At 41.3% G+C, this 14,986-nt stretch overlaps 1 protein-coding gene across 5 annotated transcripts in view; it reads left to right on the forward strand.

Moving 5' to 3' along the window:
• The window catches only part of NUP153 (nucleoporin 153), an 84,907-nt gene that overhangs the window by 5,872 nt on the left and 64,049 nt on the right, over positions 1-14,986 (forward strand). Inside the window, exon 1 of one of the 5 annotated variants that reach the window (XM_077886260.1) lies at positions 6,759-6,910. The exons of 2 other annotated variants lie outside the window; for them this stretch is intronic. Coding sequence is in view for 1 of the 3 variants with exons in the window: in XM_077886257.1 (XP_077742383.1) it covers positions 7,250-7,360 (111 nt within the window). In the remaining 2 variants the exon portion in view is untranslated. Of the gene's footprint in view, positions 1-6,758; positions 7,361-9,803; positions 9,939-14,986 lie in introns of those variants that run through there. 2 more of the 5 variants (XM_077886257.1, XM_077886259.1) reach the window with 2 other exon arrangements.

Consider the following 14,986-nt stretch of genomic DNA (forward strand, 5'->3'; position numbering starts at 1 on the left):
AAGAAAAAAAATGTTTAATTTTGTTTCCACTTGGTTTTGGAATAGGGTGAAATGTACCAAAATGTTAAATAAGAGGGGGAAAAAATCTACATGATCTATAAACTGCTGGTTCATCAACTCTTAAATTGTTTATTGTTGTAGATTAATGAGGAATGGGAATTCCTAAGACTGCTCTTTATACAAACTTTGGATAATTCATTTACCTTGATGCCTTGATCCATAAGTGTTCATATGAGCAAATATATTTATGTTTGGCTTCCAGGAGGGAAGGTGTATGTGAGTCTTTTAAAAAGGATTTCTTATATTTCATGTTTTATGCCTTCCTTATTGTAGAAGGAAATAACTCTAGGTATGTGTGGGAAGAATACTTTTGATGGCCAGCTGCAGTAAATTTTTAGACTAAAGGATCCACTATTAATTTTTTTGCCAGAAGTAATTTTTGGAGAAAATACTGCATTTAAATATTGTATTGATCTCATGGCATTTCTTTAAAAGATCAAACTATTAGAAGTAGGTAACCTACTTGTTTTTGTGATTTGTTAACTTGAAAGCTGTTATTTCTGTTACAATTTAGGACAGGTGAAATCTACACATTTTCTCCAAGTACCCTGACCTCTTTGCTTGCGTTTTAGATATTGGACGCCAACCCAGTACTGAGGATATTTGCTCTTAGGGTTGCTCCTGCTTGCTTTTCTACCTAACAGTGATTTTGTGAGTGCTTTGGAAAGAGAAAAGTCACAGGAATTCTAGGGAAGTAGTTTGGTATTTTTCTCTGATCCTAGCTTCTTGGATTATGAGATGGTCTAGTCTACATCCATGTGTTTTGATTTCTCATGAGTTAACTCTAAAAAGAAAATTTGTACAAAGATATTTGGGAATTAGCAAAATGTTTTTTAAATGTTTATGCATCAGTATATTTCATAACTGACGTTGAATTTCAGACCCTTGACATTTCAGACATGCTTTCTTAATTCTGGTGGCATGGTTAATTTTTAAAACAGTGCTTCTCAACTGTCATGTGCATACAAGTCACCTGGATACCTATTTTAACAAATGCAGATTGTGATTGAGTAGGCCTGGGATGGGCAGAGATCCTTTACAAGTTCCTGGGGACAGGTGCTGCTAATCCAGTGTAGCAAAAGGCCAAAAGATACATTTCAGCTTGGCTGGTTGTGCCTTTCTTGGGGTGGTGGTGAGATGAGATGTTAGGGTTTTTAAGATGTTAATTCAAAGAATGCTCTCGAAAAGAAATGTTTTAATGAGTTAGGGTCCGATAAATTAAAGCATTCTTTACAAATGCTTTTAAAAAATGAAAAACTAGGGATCCCTGGGTGGCGCAGCGGTTTAGCGCCTGCCTTTGGCCCAGGGCGCGATCCTGGAGACCCGGGATCGAATCCCATATCGGGCTCCTGGTGCATGGAGCCTGCTTCTCCCTCTGTCTCTGTCTCTGCGCCTCTCTCTCTCTGTGTGACTATCATAAATAAATAAAAATTTAAAAAAAAAATAAAAAATGAAAAACTAGCTTAGTGCAAGCAAATTGAGTTTTGCAAACATCATAGATTTAAATAGCTTGCCACCTTAATGATGAGTTGTTTTTAAGTGTAACTGATTAAATTATATTTTAAAAAATGAAGCCAATAGATTGTATTAAATGAATTTAGTAGCATGTGTTTAGAACTTAGAATGCAGAATTATGGGAGTGAATTATTAGTGTTAAGTTCTAGTGGCTAATAGACCATTATTCAGTAAACCTGAAAAGAACTCAGTAAAACAAGTGTAATGCATCGTGTCAACAGAGGTTGTTTTACTGTTTGGTACACTGACATATACTAGAAACCACTACATAATAGGTTCTCAATAAATGTTTTTCAATATTTAATTATGTTTGTAAATGGTTTATAACTATCCACATATTCCTTTATTTAGCCTTGGTCTCAATTGTTTATGCTTATACTAGTTTATATTTGAGTATTAGACAAAATGTTTAATCCTAATTGATTCATTAACTGTCTTGTTAGGACGGAACTAGTCTTCCTGAATTTGGCTACTACTGTGTTCAGTAGAACTGAAATTCTATTTAGAATTGATCAGTTCAAAATATGCCTTAAACTATAATAGAATATAAGTAAACACGTATATGCCAAAGGCTAATATACATTGACATAAGTAGGAAGAGGAAAAATCTTCTGTGACATGATATATGTGGTTAATCAAAATTTGATATTAGTTAATTCATTTAGTCTTAAGTATTACTTTATTCCCCAAAGTCAGAGCACACCGTAAGTTAATGAGAGCATAATGATGTGTATGTTTAAATATCTTTCCAATGCTATGGCCTCTCTTCCTTAAAATACAAACAGACAAAAACTTGGTAACTTTTTAGAATCTCAATGACACTTTGAATTTTCTCCAGTTGAGACCAAAGTGTATTAATGAATTAAAAAAAAAAAACTAGTTTCACCTTATTTTTCTGTATAATGAAATGCTTGGTAATAATTATCACATGAAGACGTGTGTGGAAGATCATAGAGATCTATCCAAAACTACTCTCAATAAAATAATAATTTGCTTTAATAGACAACACAGTGGACACTTCATTTTATGTTAAGATAACATAAACACATAATTTTCTAACTTCTAATTGTCATCTCGAAATACTCCTTTGACCAGAATTGACTACCTTTTGAAGAATTTGTAAAGGCAGTTTTCAATCCAGATTGGGTTTAGACTAAATTGTAGTTCATTTGAAATGAGTGGATATTCCTTATCTCTTAGAACATGGTCAGCAGCCGATGTGCTACTTTATAATTGGTAGACAGTTACCATATTGTATGGGGAGGGGAGATTTAAGGAAGTTTTTTTGGGGGCAAGGACCCTGGTAATAACAGGCCTTTCATAAAATGAAATCTTATCTGATATAACCAACCATTCTGGCTGAAAAAACTGGGGCCAGTTTTTCTTTTTCTTTTTTTGTATATTTGTTTATTGGAGTTTGATTTGCCAACATCTAGCATTAACACCCAGTGCTCATCCGGTCAAGTGCCCCCCTCAGTGCCCATCACCCAGTCACCCCATCCCCCCACCCACCTCCCCTTCCACTATCCCTTGTTCATTTTCATAGGAATTTTTTCATGATACTCTTGAATGCTTTATCATTGAATAAATAGATGAATTTGAGAAAGAATTTGTTATGCAGTATAGAAAACAAATATGTGCAAGCTTGGAAATATTACACAACGCAGTTTAGCTATATTAATCACTGCATTATTTATTATAATAAAATAGAAAGTTGACATTGGTAGTGATTAGCTGTAATATATAAAGAATGATTGCTATGTATCAACACTGTGCTATCCGTTCAGGATATGGAGGTGAGGAAAAAAAAAAAAAAATCCTTGTCTTCATGGAGTTTAAAACCTAGCAGGGGAGAAATGAATTTCTTTTTCGTTTTCTTTTTTTTTTTTTGAGAAATGAATTTCTATTAAAATACACTCCCTGAAACAACCCAAAATTTAAGATTACTTCTCAGAGCTGCTGCAATTTTGCTGAGGTCTAAAGATGGATGGGAATAGAAATAAGTAATAAGGAAAAGAAGGAATACAAAGATAGCTAGTTCCTAACACAAAATTTGTTAAGTGATACCATCCCATTCTGTGAACTACAGAATCCTTGTTTTTTGGGGGGATTAAATTAATCACTTATGGAAACTAATTGTAAGCACTAAGTAATTATTCCCTTCCTTAAGAACCTGTTAATTCCCAATAAGGCTGGAATGATTTCAGGAATCTCTAATACTGTTCCATGTCATTTGATACTCTTTTTCAATTTAATTTTTGGTACTTCTTCCCAATTTATATATAGTATCTGCTAGAGAAATGTTTAATAACTTTTTGTATGTTCAACTGCAGACAGATTCTTTAAATTTTATAATCGGAATAACTTTATTGGAATCCATTCTATTACTAGTAATTCCTAACTGAAGAATGAGTCCTGTTCCAAAATATAGGAGGTTTGGTGATTTTTAACTCCAAAATGAATTTCAGCCTAGAAACAATGTTATTTTTGAATCCCAAACTATGCAGAAGTTACTTCATCCCACAGTGAAGCTGATACTATTTCAGGGTAAAATTAGTAGGAAGTTTTGAATGCGAATTTCTTCTTGCCTTTTATTTCTTCTCTGCTGTCAAGCCTGGTACCATTTCCAGTAACTGAGTTAACATGAATGTGGGAATAATGTATTATTCTTTCTTCAAATCCTGTTTTACTTCAAAGAAATAACTGTAAAATGGGGTAAATAATTGAGATCAAGGCTAACGGGGGATGTGGATTTTCCCATACTTTCTCAATTCCTACCAATTTTTTAAAAATTTATTTATTTATTTATTTATTTATTTATTTATTTATTTATTTATTTATATTTATTTATGGCAGAGGGAGAAGCAGGCTCCCTGTGAGGAGCCTGATACAGGACTCCATCCCAGGACCCCAAGATCACAACCGGACCCAAAGGCAGATTCTCAACCACTGAGCCACCCAGGCATCCTTTCTACCAATTTTCTATTTCAAAGTTTTGTCTCAGTTTGGCCCAGCTCTCTTGCATGTCCTTTTCAAAGCTTGGGTATGAAGGCTGTCCCCCGCACACATCAAATAACCCACTGCCAAGAAAGGGATGGTTTTTGGAGTCTCAGCCAGTTCTCTCTCCTGTGCTAGAAATTCTGTCTGGCAGGGTGAAAAGGGAAAATGAAACAACAGGGCTACGGGTCCATCTTCTTTGTATGCAGCCCAATGAAAGATTCAGGCACAGATCTTCCCTAGGAGTTCACTTATTAGGAACTACTTTGCTCTGCTTGTCAAATACCTAGCTAAGAACTGTGAAAGAGAAACAATTGTATTTGAGAAGGGTGAGGTGATGGGCAGCCCGGGTGGCTCAGCGGTTTAGCGCCGTCTTTGGTGGGTGTGATCCTGAAGACCAGAGGTCGAGTCCTGCGTGGGGCTCCCTGCATGGAGCCTGCTTCTCCCTCTGCCTGTGTGTCTGCCTCTTTCTGTCTGTGTATTTCTCATGAATAAATAAATAAAATCTTTAAAAAAAGGTGAGGTGCTTCAGGGGAAAGAGGGATCTAGTGGGGGGGGGGGGGTTATTGGTGAAACCAGGCATGGAAGTAGGAGAACCAGGAAACAGAAGAGGAAGTAGATTAATTTCATGTCCTATCTGGCAACTTTTTACCACCCCTGTGTGGGTGATTACAGTCAGAGGGGTCACTAAAGTCATTTGCTCTATAAACCTGCATCTGATACAGTTAGGTGCTGAAAAGTACTACAAAATCCAAGGTACTGTAAGTTTGGTTTCACAATTTGACTTACGGGATTTATAGAGTGATGTGAACTGTGCAGTCTGGTGGTGGAGATGGTATGAATGTCTCAGAGTTAATTTGGACCTAATAGCTGGATATTACATGCTTTCTCTCTAAGCAGTTATTACGAGCTCTCTGTGCAATAATGCTTTCACCCCACCCACCGCCCTGTTGAGGTAAATATTCATCCTGTTTGCCCATGAGGAAACGTGAAGCTTAGAAAGAGGATCAGTAACTTCCCCAAGGCTACACAGCTAGTGACAGATTTGAAATGAAGTCTGACTCCAAAGCTATTATTAAGCTTTACAGTCAGGTGTCTCAAATGGAACACTAAACCTATATATATATAATTTTTTTTTTTTTTTTAAACAACAGATTCCCGCCCCCCTCCCTACTCATTTGGGTACCTGTTTCGACTCTTACAGAAAAACTGGGTTGTCGCTGTGGCTTTGACCTGTAGGCTTGAAGGTGCCTCGGGAGTTCCAACGAACCCCCGCCGGCCGGTCGCGGGATGGGAGGGCTGGACCATGGGACCTCGCCTTAGCCCTTTCTGATGGTCCGTTCCTACAATCTCTATTCTTTGTGGGTTCAGTCTTCGATCCTAGCTCACGCACCCCCTGCCCTAAACGGAATGCCTCCTGTTCGGGGCCAATGCGCGGGACGCTGTTATTACTGGTGACCCCCCCCCCCCCCCCCCCCCCGTGAGCTGACTGCGTGGGTGATAACTGGAGCCGCTCACTGCGTTCCTTGTATATTCCGGGACAGACACCTCGTACTCTGCGGAAGAGGCTCACCACAGCTCTCCATGCGGTGGGTTGGATGGTTCCCCTCTTAGAGAGGAGCCAAGGCTCAGAGTCTGGACTTAACCCCAGGTCAAGCTAGAGAGGCGTTGGGGGCGGAGTTCCAGCGCTCACTTGCGCCCGGGACATTAATGAAACTGTACCCACCAATGCAGCTTTAGGCTTGAAGATCCTGGGCACCAAACACCTCGTTCTAGACTCGCGCCTGTTCTCGGTGTCCCCATCTGCTTGCTTTCCACCCGTTTTACCAACCGAAGGGGAAGTCGAGCGACAGGAGGTTACGGTCTTGACGTTAAACGCCCGCTTTCAAAAGGGCGTCAGTCGACGGCGAAGAGCGGTAGAGAGGCTGGGGCTCTCGGCTCTGGGCCTCCGCGGGCGCCCGCGGGGATCCCGGGACCTCCTTCCGCGTCGTCCTCTCCCGGAACTCGCCTTCTGCCGCGGAACTACGCTTCCCAGCGTGCCGCGCGGCCGAGAGCGCGGGCTCGAGCGGCCCTCCCTTCCCCTTGGCCCAGCCCCCGGTCGCGCTGTGATGATGCGAGCGCGTCGGGCGCCGACGAGTGACGGCGTTCTGGCTCGCGACCGCGGCGGCGGCCTTAGCAGCGGCAATAGGCGCAATAGCGGCGGCGACTGCAGGGACGACGACGACGGCGGGGCGGGCGCTGTGCGCAGAGGGGAGGGGTAGGCGGGCGGCGCCGGCGGCTTCAACTGCGGCAGCCACGGCTGGGGCGACGGAAGGATCCCCATCAGCCGGCGGTCGGGGTAGGCCTCAGCGGCGCCTGGAGCGGCTCGCCGTGTCCTCCGCGGGGGATCTCCATAGAGACCGTGACATACACAGAGGCGGGGGGCCGCGGGAGGCTGCCGGGCCGGAGCCAGCTCCTCGGCCTCTGCCGCCGCCACCGCCTTCCCCGCTGCCAGCGCGCATTTTCTCTCCACTCCTGCCCGAGACCTCGCGGCTCCCGGTGTGCCTGGGCTCCACTGTGTGGGCAGCGAAGGCGGACTTTCGGGCCGGGGCCGGGCGGGGGGGGCTCTAAGGCCGCCACCTCTGCCTCTCCCGCCCCCCTCACCCGCCCCGAAGCGGGAAGCCGCGGAGGCCCCGCCATGGCCTCGGGAGCCGGAGGAATCGGAGGGGGCGGTGGCGGCAAGATCCGGACGCGGCGCTGCCACCAGGGGCCGGTTAAGCCTTACCAGCAGGGGCGACAGCAGCACCAGGTAGGGGACCCCGCGGCGGCGGCGGCGGCGGCGGCGGCGTGTCGGCGGGTCGGGAACGCGCGCCCAGGGGCCCGGGCGCCCCACGTGGAGCGGACGGTAGGGCCCGAGGGCAGGCCCGAGCCAGGCGGCGGGATCGCGGGCCGCCGGGGTGGCGACGGGAAGTGGGCCGAGACGGGCCCGTCCTTGCGGCTCGCACGTGTGGTTCGGGCCCCCACCCCCCGCCCCGCCTCTGGGCCAGGGGCTTTCCCCCGCACGGGCGTAGGGCGGGAACAGAAATTCTAGGCCCACGATGCGCGCGTTTCTTTCTCATTTTTGGCGGGGATTGGGGGTTTGAGGCTATTACTCACGTCCTCTCGAAGGAGAAAGGAAAAAGAGGCGGCTGGAGGCCCGCCCGTGCGCCTGCCGCTCGCTGGTCTCCCGCGGTTCAGTTGGTGCGGGGAGGGGGCTGTCCCAGGCGGGCCGCTGCCCAGGCCCCCGGGCGAGGATGGGGCGCTCTTCACGCCGCCAGTGGAAGAACTTTGTTTTCATCGTTGTGAATTCCTCGTGCCCCCTGCGGGTGCCCCCTCGTTGGATCTGCGAGCAGCCGCTTGGATCTCCCCCGCCCCCCCCCCGTAACCGGGTTAGAGTTACCTAGGCCCTGGGGCATTTTGAAAGTCCCTCTCCACCCTTACGTCTTTTCTCCGCTGCGAGACTCTTCCCTCCCCTCGGCTACCCTCCCCCCCCCCATTTTATTCTGGACGCTAGAATTGGCTATTATGCACAGTTGACCGGGACTCCAGTCCTGATCTCATGCACGAAATATTTTACTATTACGGGGCGTATTCTAGAAGCTTGAGTACACTTTTGACACCCAGGAAGGTTGGTGGTCTTCTGATTAACCACCGTGTTGCACTCGTGGGTGTTTGAAATTTTGAAGAGGAGTTTATCCTCGTTGTGTAAAGGAGACAAATCCATTTTGAGGAAAAAAATGATTTTTTTTTTTAAAAACCTGTTTGTTATGGGAACCGAATAGAAAACTTAAAAATTTATTTTAGTAAGATTTGCTTTCGAAACTTCTCAGTGATAAGGTGCGGGTAGGTACTTGCGTGTCTTAAACTTGTGGGGAAAAAAAAAAAAACCCACAAAAGTATAGCTAAAGGGTCTGGTAACTTGTTGCGTCCTGTTAAAAGTAGGATTCCTGGATTGCTTTATTCCGGATGATGATGGTTTTTTGAATAACATGATTGGTGATGGTGTTAAGTTGTATCATTAAAAAACAAAGCTTTTAAAGTAAAAATTTGGGAGAAATTTTTAACAGTGAAAATGGTGGTTTACAATATTGAATAGCTCTCTACAAATGGATAGAAGTCTTAACATTACTCATACCTCCCACTAGTTTTTCCCCAGATATATACAGAAAGGGGTTGGTTTTCAGATTTCTTTGTGAGGATCCAGGGGTACTTGCAGGCAGATTTCAGATTAGAATTCAGATCACATGATTGGCTATTTAACCAAATCCTTTTGTAGAATGGGAGTTAGACACACATGCTTTATGTATCTCCTGAAGAATAAATGTCTGAGTGCTTTCTTAGATCTTAGAAGAAAGTTACTGTATAAAAAAATGAAATGTTTTAAGTACATATATTGAACAATCTGGGCAGGATTTAGAAAGGAGCTAATATATTCCAGGTGGCAGGAGTTAAAATCACAGCTTATTTTCAAATGTACTTAAATAAAAATCTAACTTTGGGGAGATGATGCCCTAACAATATAATACCTATGATCTAGGTTTTCTTAGAGCTGACATGATTTTAGGCTGTTTAGTTTTATTTTAGAGCTTGATAATTTATTATTTCCCGCTTTCTAAAATACTTTCAGCTTCTTGTCCTAGCCATTTAACTGAAAAAGAAAGTGCATCTTAGTTTTTTGGATTGTGATTAAAGAGGTTTGGGGGTTTCTTTATCGACACTGCGAGTGTTACTTAATATCGGCAGGCTCTACCAAAGGAAAGTATCCACGAGTATACCAAAAAAATGCTCAATTTTTAAGAATCTTAAAAGAGAAACTGCCTTTAGTTCTTGCTGGGACTTTTGTGGACTTGTAGACCACCTGCTTGCTGTCTACTGTCTTACGCTGTCACCTCTGTGTTTTGCCTCAGCTGCTGAGTCATCATGAATAGCAAGGAGCTTCATGACATGGCATGTTTTGTACTAATGTTATTAAATTAACTGTCCAAGGGTTTCTGGGCAAAAACAAAGTTTTCGGTTGTGTAGTAGAGGGTTGGAATAGGAATGAGAGGTTTGGCACTGTTGGTTCATGGATGTTTGCCATTGCCTGTCAGGCCAATTAGCTTGTGCAGTCATGCAGTACCTGCAACTTTTGCATGTGTTCTACTGACTTGTAATTTCCTGTTTTGACTTCTGGTTTAGCTCTGCTGAGATACAGCTAAAGATTACATTTTTTTCCCTTTAACTTCTGATCTTTAAAATGCCATCTTGCTTGAAGTTTGAAGACAGAAATCCATTGTCTTACTCAACTAACTGAAGGGTAGTAACTTAAAGAATTGTAGAAGCAAAAATGAAGAACAGCCCTGAATAATGTAAGTCAAACATTTTCACTTGCCTCCTACCCCCTAACTCAGCCCAGATGCATTTAGGAAACGGTATCATTTTTCTAGTTGGGAGTGAACAGGTCCCTAAAAAAAGGTGCTAGTTTTCTGTCACCCCTTCGGTTTCCCTTCCCACTTCTTGTGCAGATTGTCAGGCCCAGGAATTCAGCCCTGGAGAGATCAAGCTTTTCTTAATAGCCACCACCAAAAAACTTGAACCCATGGGCAAACCAGAACCTTGCTTCTGGAAGAGTCTACTGCCACCTCCTGGTGAGAGGGAATTACTTATTTTTGCCCTTTTTTGGGGGGGGGCGGGGGGGGGGGTGTTCCAGAGGTTTTTGTCTTCTGTTTTGGAGCTGAGGGAATCCACTCATTTTCTCTGCCTGGATGTAGCTTGTCTTACAACAGGGTGGTGTTTGCATTTAGCTCTTTTAGAAAAAAGAGGGAACCCCTTTACTAAGTAGCTTAGATAGGAGTCTGCAGACTTTTTTGTAAAGGGCCAGATAGTAAATATTTTAGGCTTTGTTGCCGCAGGCTCTTTGTTTTGTTTTTACAACCCTTTAAAAAATGTAAAAATCATTCTTAGCCTGAGGCCTGTATGAAAACAGGCTGAGGGCTGAATTTGGCCCACACAGGCTATGGTTTGCCTAACCCTGGTGTATATGACAGTTTAGGATTTTTTTTTTTCTTTTGCTTAGTAGTTCCTATATGATAATTTTCCCCAAGTGTGTCCCACTTGGGATCTGATGGTGAAAAAGTATTCTCAGTTATGAAAAGGAAGAATATTTAGACATGGAATACTTAGTCATTCCAGAAGTCATTAAGTAGTTTTGACTTATATCTTTCTTTGCTTTATTTTAGATGTTAAATACTGTCTGTGTAAACAGAACTGGAAATAGGTGATAGGGAAAAAATGTACTGTAATGGACTTACAGCATCTGGGTTTGAACCTTGTTCTGCCAGAACTTGGAGAAGTTTTTTAAATTCTCTTTGCTTAATTTATTCGTCTCTAAAATGGAAATTGTTTTGAGGCATAAATGAGATGAGTAAATCTCTTATAACAGGACCTGGCATATATATAGTTAGTAAGGACTCATTTGAAATTGTTGCCATTAAATACCACCTTTTGATTTACATGTTTGTCTCTGAATTTTGCTGCCTTTAGTAGAAGTTTTTTTTCCCTTTATATATAGGCCTATATTGGATTTAGGGACTTGTTTACCAGGTGATGAGGCTGGACTTAAAACTCTACCTCTCAAATACTTATTTTTGAACACATTGTCTTCATAGAAATGTCAGTCATTTAGTGTATAGAGGAGAATAAATCCAAGTATTAAGTTGTGTAATAGATTTTTTGTTTGTGATGGAAGAGCCTTGTGTGTGGTATTTTATTGATTCTCTTACCAATTTTTTTAAAGATTTTACTTATTTTTGAGAGAGTGTGAGCATGTGCATGCAGGAGGGTGAGTGAGCATGGAGGGGGGAGAGGCAGAGGGAGAAGCGGACTCCCCGCTGAGCAGGAAACCTGACTTGGGGCTTCATCCTAGGACCCTGAGATCATGACCTGAGCCAAAGGCAGACGCTTAATGGACTGAGTCACCCGGGCGCCCACTTACCAATGTTTTTAATAAAATAAATGACAATAAACCCCAGGGATTGTCCCCATATCCCAGAAAGTCCTCTGATGAGGCTGGTATATATTAGTTTGAAGTAAAATGAAGACTTTGGTCTGAGGTCACTAATTAAAACCATTTTCTTTAGGCATAGAATATTATTAGGAAGATGTAATGACCTTGTGTTTTTAGAAATGTTTTATTTGTAGCTACTTAGCCTTGTGGTCCTGGTTGTAATGTATTTTTAATATTCTTCTGTGTTGTGTAGCATGATTTTAAGTCTTGCCACAAGATACAGTTTACTCTGTTTACTATCAGAAAGAGGATGGTAGAGTGCCTTTCTTGTATATAAATGTTTCAGTTTGCTTGATTTTGCTGATCTTCTTTGTACTGTGATAAAAAAAATAAACTCTTAAAACTTGTTTTCAAATAGATTATTTAAGAAAAATGACAATAATCTTGTAGGTTACACTTAGTGACTTAAACTGCTTTGGGCTCTATTGGATTTCCTACGGCTAGTTTGAAAGGATTTAAGGATTCCGTTTTTTTGTCTTTGTTTGATTACTGTTAATCATCTATTAATACCACCTCTTTGATATTGATAACTACAAATAAGAGACTAAGCCAGGTCCTGTTTCTCCTTACTGCATTAGAGCAGAATTTTGAAGGAGGTTGAAATTTGTAGCCACTTGTAGTTAAAAAAATTTTTTTAGCCAGCAAATTTTTATGCTCATGGTTTTTTTTTTTTTGGCTTCATCTCTTGAGGTTGAGCAGAGAAATGAAAAGTGTGGATTTTAAGTGGCTAGCAGGGTTTGGACTGTGGATAGGGGACCTTTAGCTGCTGAATGACTATCTGTAGGTTGTAAAATAATGACAGAGAGTAGCTTAGATTTGGAGGTTAAATTCAGGTTATTGAAATCAAATTCAATATAACCGCATTAGAATTTGAATACTTCATTATTTTTTTCCCTCATGGAAATAGCTGCATATTAAAGTTAAGTAATGTTATGATAGATACATTACAAAACTCTAAATAACTGAAAGATTATGATGGCATCCAGATTTTTACTATTTAGCATTTAAGATGTTTTTATAATTAGATATTCTTTAAGTCTCCTGTGAAGTCTTGGGTTCTTAGCCCTTGTTCTTCTTCATTTGGCTTGGAGGGAACGAAGTGAAAACTAGGGAAACTGAAGTAAGAGTTTCAAAAAAGTTTGGAAAGGAGAACCTAGTGACATGGAAGTTCAGTGGGTAAGGAGAATGTACGCAGAAGCCTGGAAGAAAACTAAGGAAAGGTCGTTGACAGGTCTCAACAAAATAAAGGCAGCCAGAAGAGCTGATAGAGATCCAAACAACAATGTATTTGGGAGAATGGGAGCTCCAAAACTTTAAAACCGAAGATGGATTATATTTGATATTTATACTCCGTGCTCTGAAATTATTTGAGAGAGGAGATTTTATAATCTGCATATAACTACTTTATAGAGGCTAATGTGGAGAAAAGAGAGTTTAAGTCAAGAAAGCTAAAAATAGGAATAGAGAGCCTTCTATAAAGGAGAGGAAGTCTAAACCATTTTTTAAAAATATTTAATTTATTTATTCATGAGCAACGCAGAGAGAGAGGCAGAGACACAGGCAGAGGGAGAAGCAGGCTCCATGCAGGGAGCCTGACTTGGGATTCGAGCCCGGGTCTCCAGGATCATGCCCCGGGCTGCAGGTGGCGCCAAACCGCTGCGCCACCAGGGCTGCCCGAAGAGAGGAAGTCTAATATAGTAATGTTAAAGAGTTGGCCTGTAGGAGACTTGTCCGGTAATACTGAGATTACAAATTGGTGGAAAGATATACAAGAAAAAATGTCTTTTTCAATGCAAATGAGTTCTAAATTAGGATTATAGAAGAGCCTTGCCCCACCTCTACCCTCTTTCATTAATCCTTGAACTTAGGTAAAATTAATTTGAAAAACTAACATAGTCATAGAGTCCTACACATTGAATGTCTTAATGTATATTTAGCGTTGAATTGGATTTACTTCTGGTCCTCAAATAATTTGTTGTAAATATCAGTGACATTTTGGACGTGTTTTTGCCATGTTTTGCCACATGAAAAACTTTTACTTTTTGGAGAGAAAGAAAAAACTCAGTTTAACTAGTCCACATTTAAAAATTCAATCTTAATCCTTGAAATTAACTTCATTATTTATGATTATCTAGTGTAGACTTTGCTTTAGGGTTACAAGGAGTGTTTTTAAGATTTTAATGCCCCATTTGTTTTGTTGATTTTTCTAAGCCCTTCATTAATTTTGCTTTCTTTGGCTACCTTTCTGCTTTCTTCATTTAGTTGGCTTTTAGTATTCGTCATTCCAGGGAATGGTTTAGTTTTCCTGTACTCTTGGATATCTTTCACAAATTGTTTTCTTAAAGGAAGGGCTATTAGTGGCAACAAGTTATATTTTTGTAAGGTGAAATTATTACACTAAGAAAATGTATTTTTTATTTTTGAATACTAGAATTGCTGAACTTCTTTTTAGCAGCCTGTCAATGCCCAGTCTTATGCCCAGTTCTAATGTGGGCATAAGATTGGTTGAGCAGTGCAGTTGTGAATACGTTTTTTTTTTTTTCCTTGCAGTTGTAGATAAATTAAAGCAGCGTGTCAACTAATCTGTGCTCTGTACGGATCTGGTGCCTGTCCTCACAGAGTTGATGCTCTAGTGGAGCCGATGGACAGACTGATTAATCCTGTTTGACAGGTTGCCACTCTGTATGAAGTAAGGGCACTTTTGGTGCACTTAGGGGGTGACTATCCCAGACTTGGAGGATCAGAGAAGGTTTTCTGTAGGAAAACTGACATCAAATTATAATGGTGGCAGTTTTGCTGAAGTCTCTGAATGTAGAGAAATTAATCTGGTAAACTAGGACTTGAATATTCACACCTCAGTAGACCTTTACTCCGTGTACTTCTTTTTTCCTATCAGGTTTTGTTCTCCCCTCTTAATATCATGAAGTAGTTTTTCTCCACAGCCATGTAGGAAGCTGATTTGCCTCATTCCCATAAAGACTTGAAACATTTTCTCTCAAGAAAAACTGAAAATGTAATAGACGTTCTTTAGTAATAGCATCAGAGGAGCTTTCACTTCCATAAGAAAGTGACTTTTCCCCTTTTCTAGTTCCCTCACTCTTTCTCACTTTTCCAGTTAGTGGCTAAAGTATCCTTTGGTCTTCAAAACTCTTAAAATCGCCAGGCAGGGATGTATCTCTCCCAAGTCTATTTGATAGACAAAGTCCCTTATCTGTTTATAGCCTAGCCAATTCTGTGCATAATCAGATTTCTGTTTTCCCTAGCAATTCAAAAAAATTCTAACATCTAGTAGTTGGTTATTTATTGTAAAAAAGTGTGTTAAATAAGTCTTTAACTTATTAAAATAGATTT

Source organism: Canis aureus, chromosome 37 (genome assembly GCF_053574225.1).
Source record: "Canis aureus isolate CA01 chromosome 37, VMU_Caureus_v.1.0, whole genome shotgun sequence".
Taxonomy (NCBI): Eukaryota; Metazoa; Chordata; class Mammalia; order Carnivora; family Canidae; genus Canis; species Canis aureus.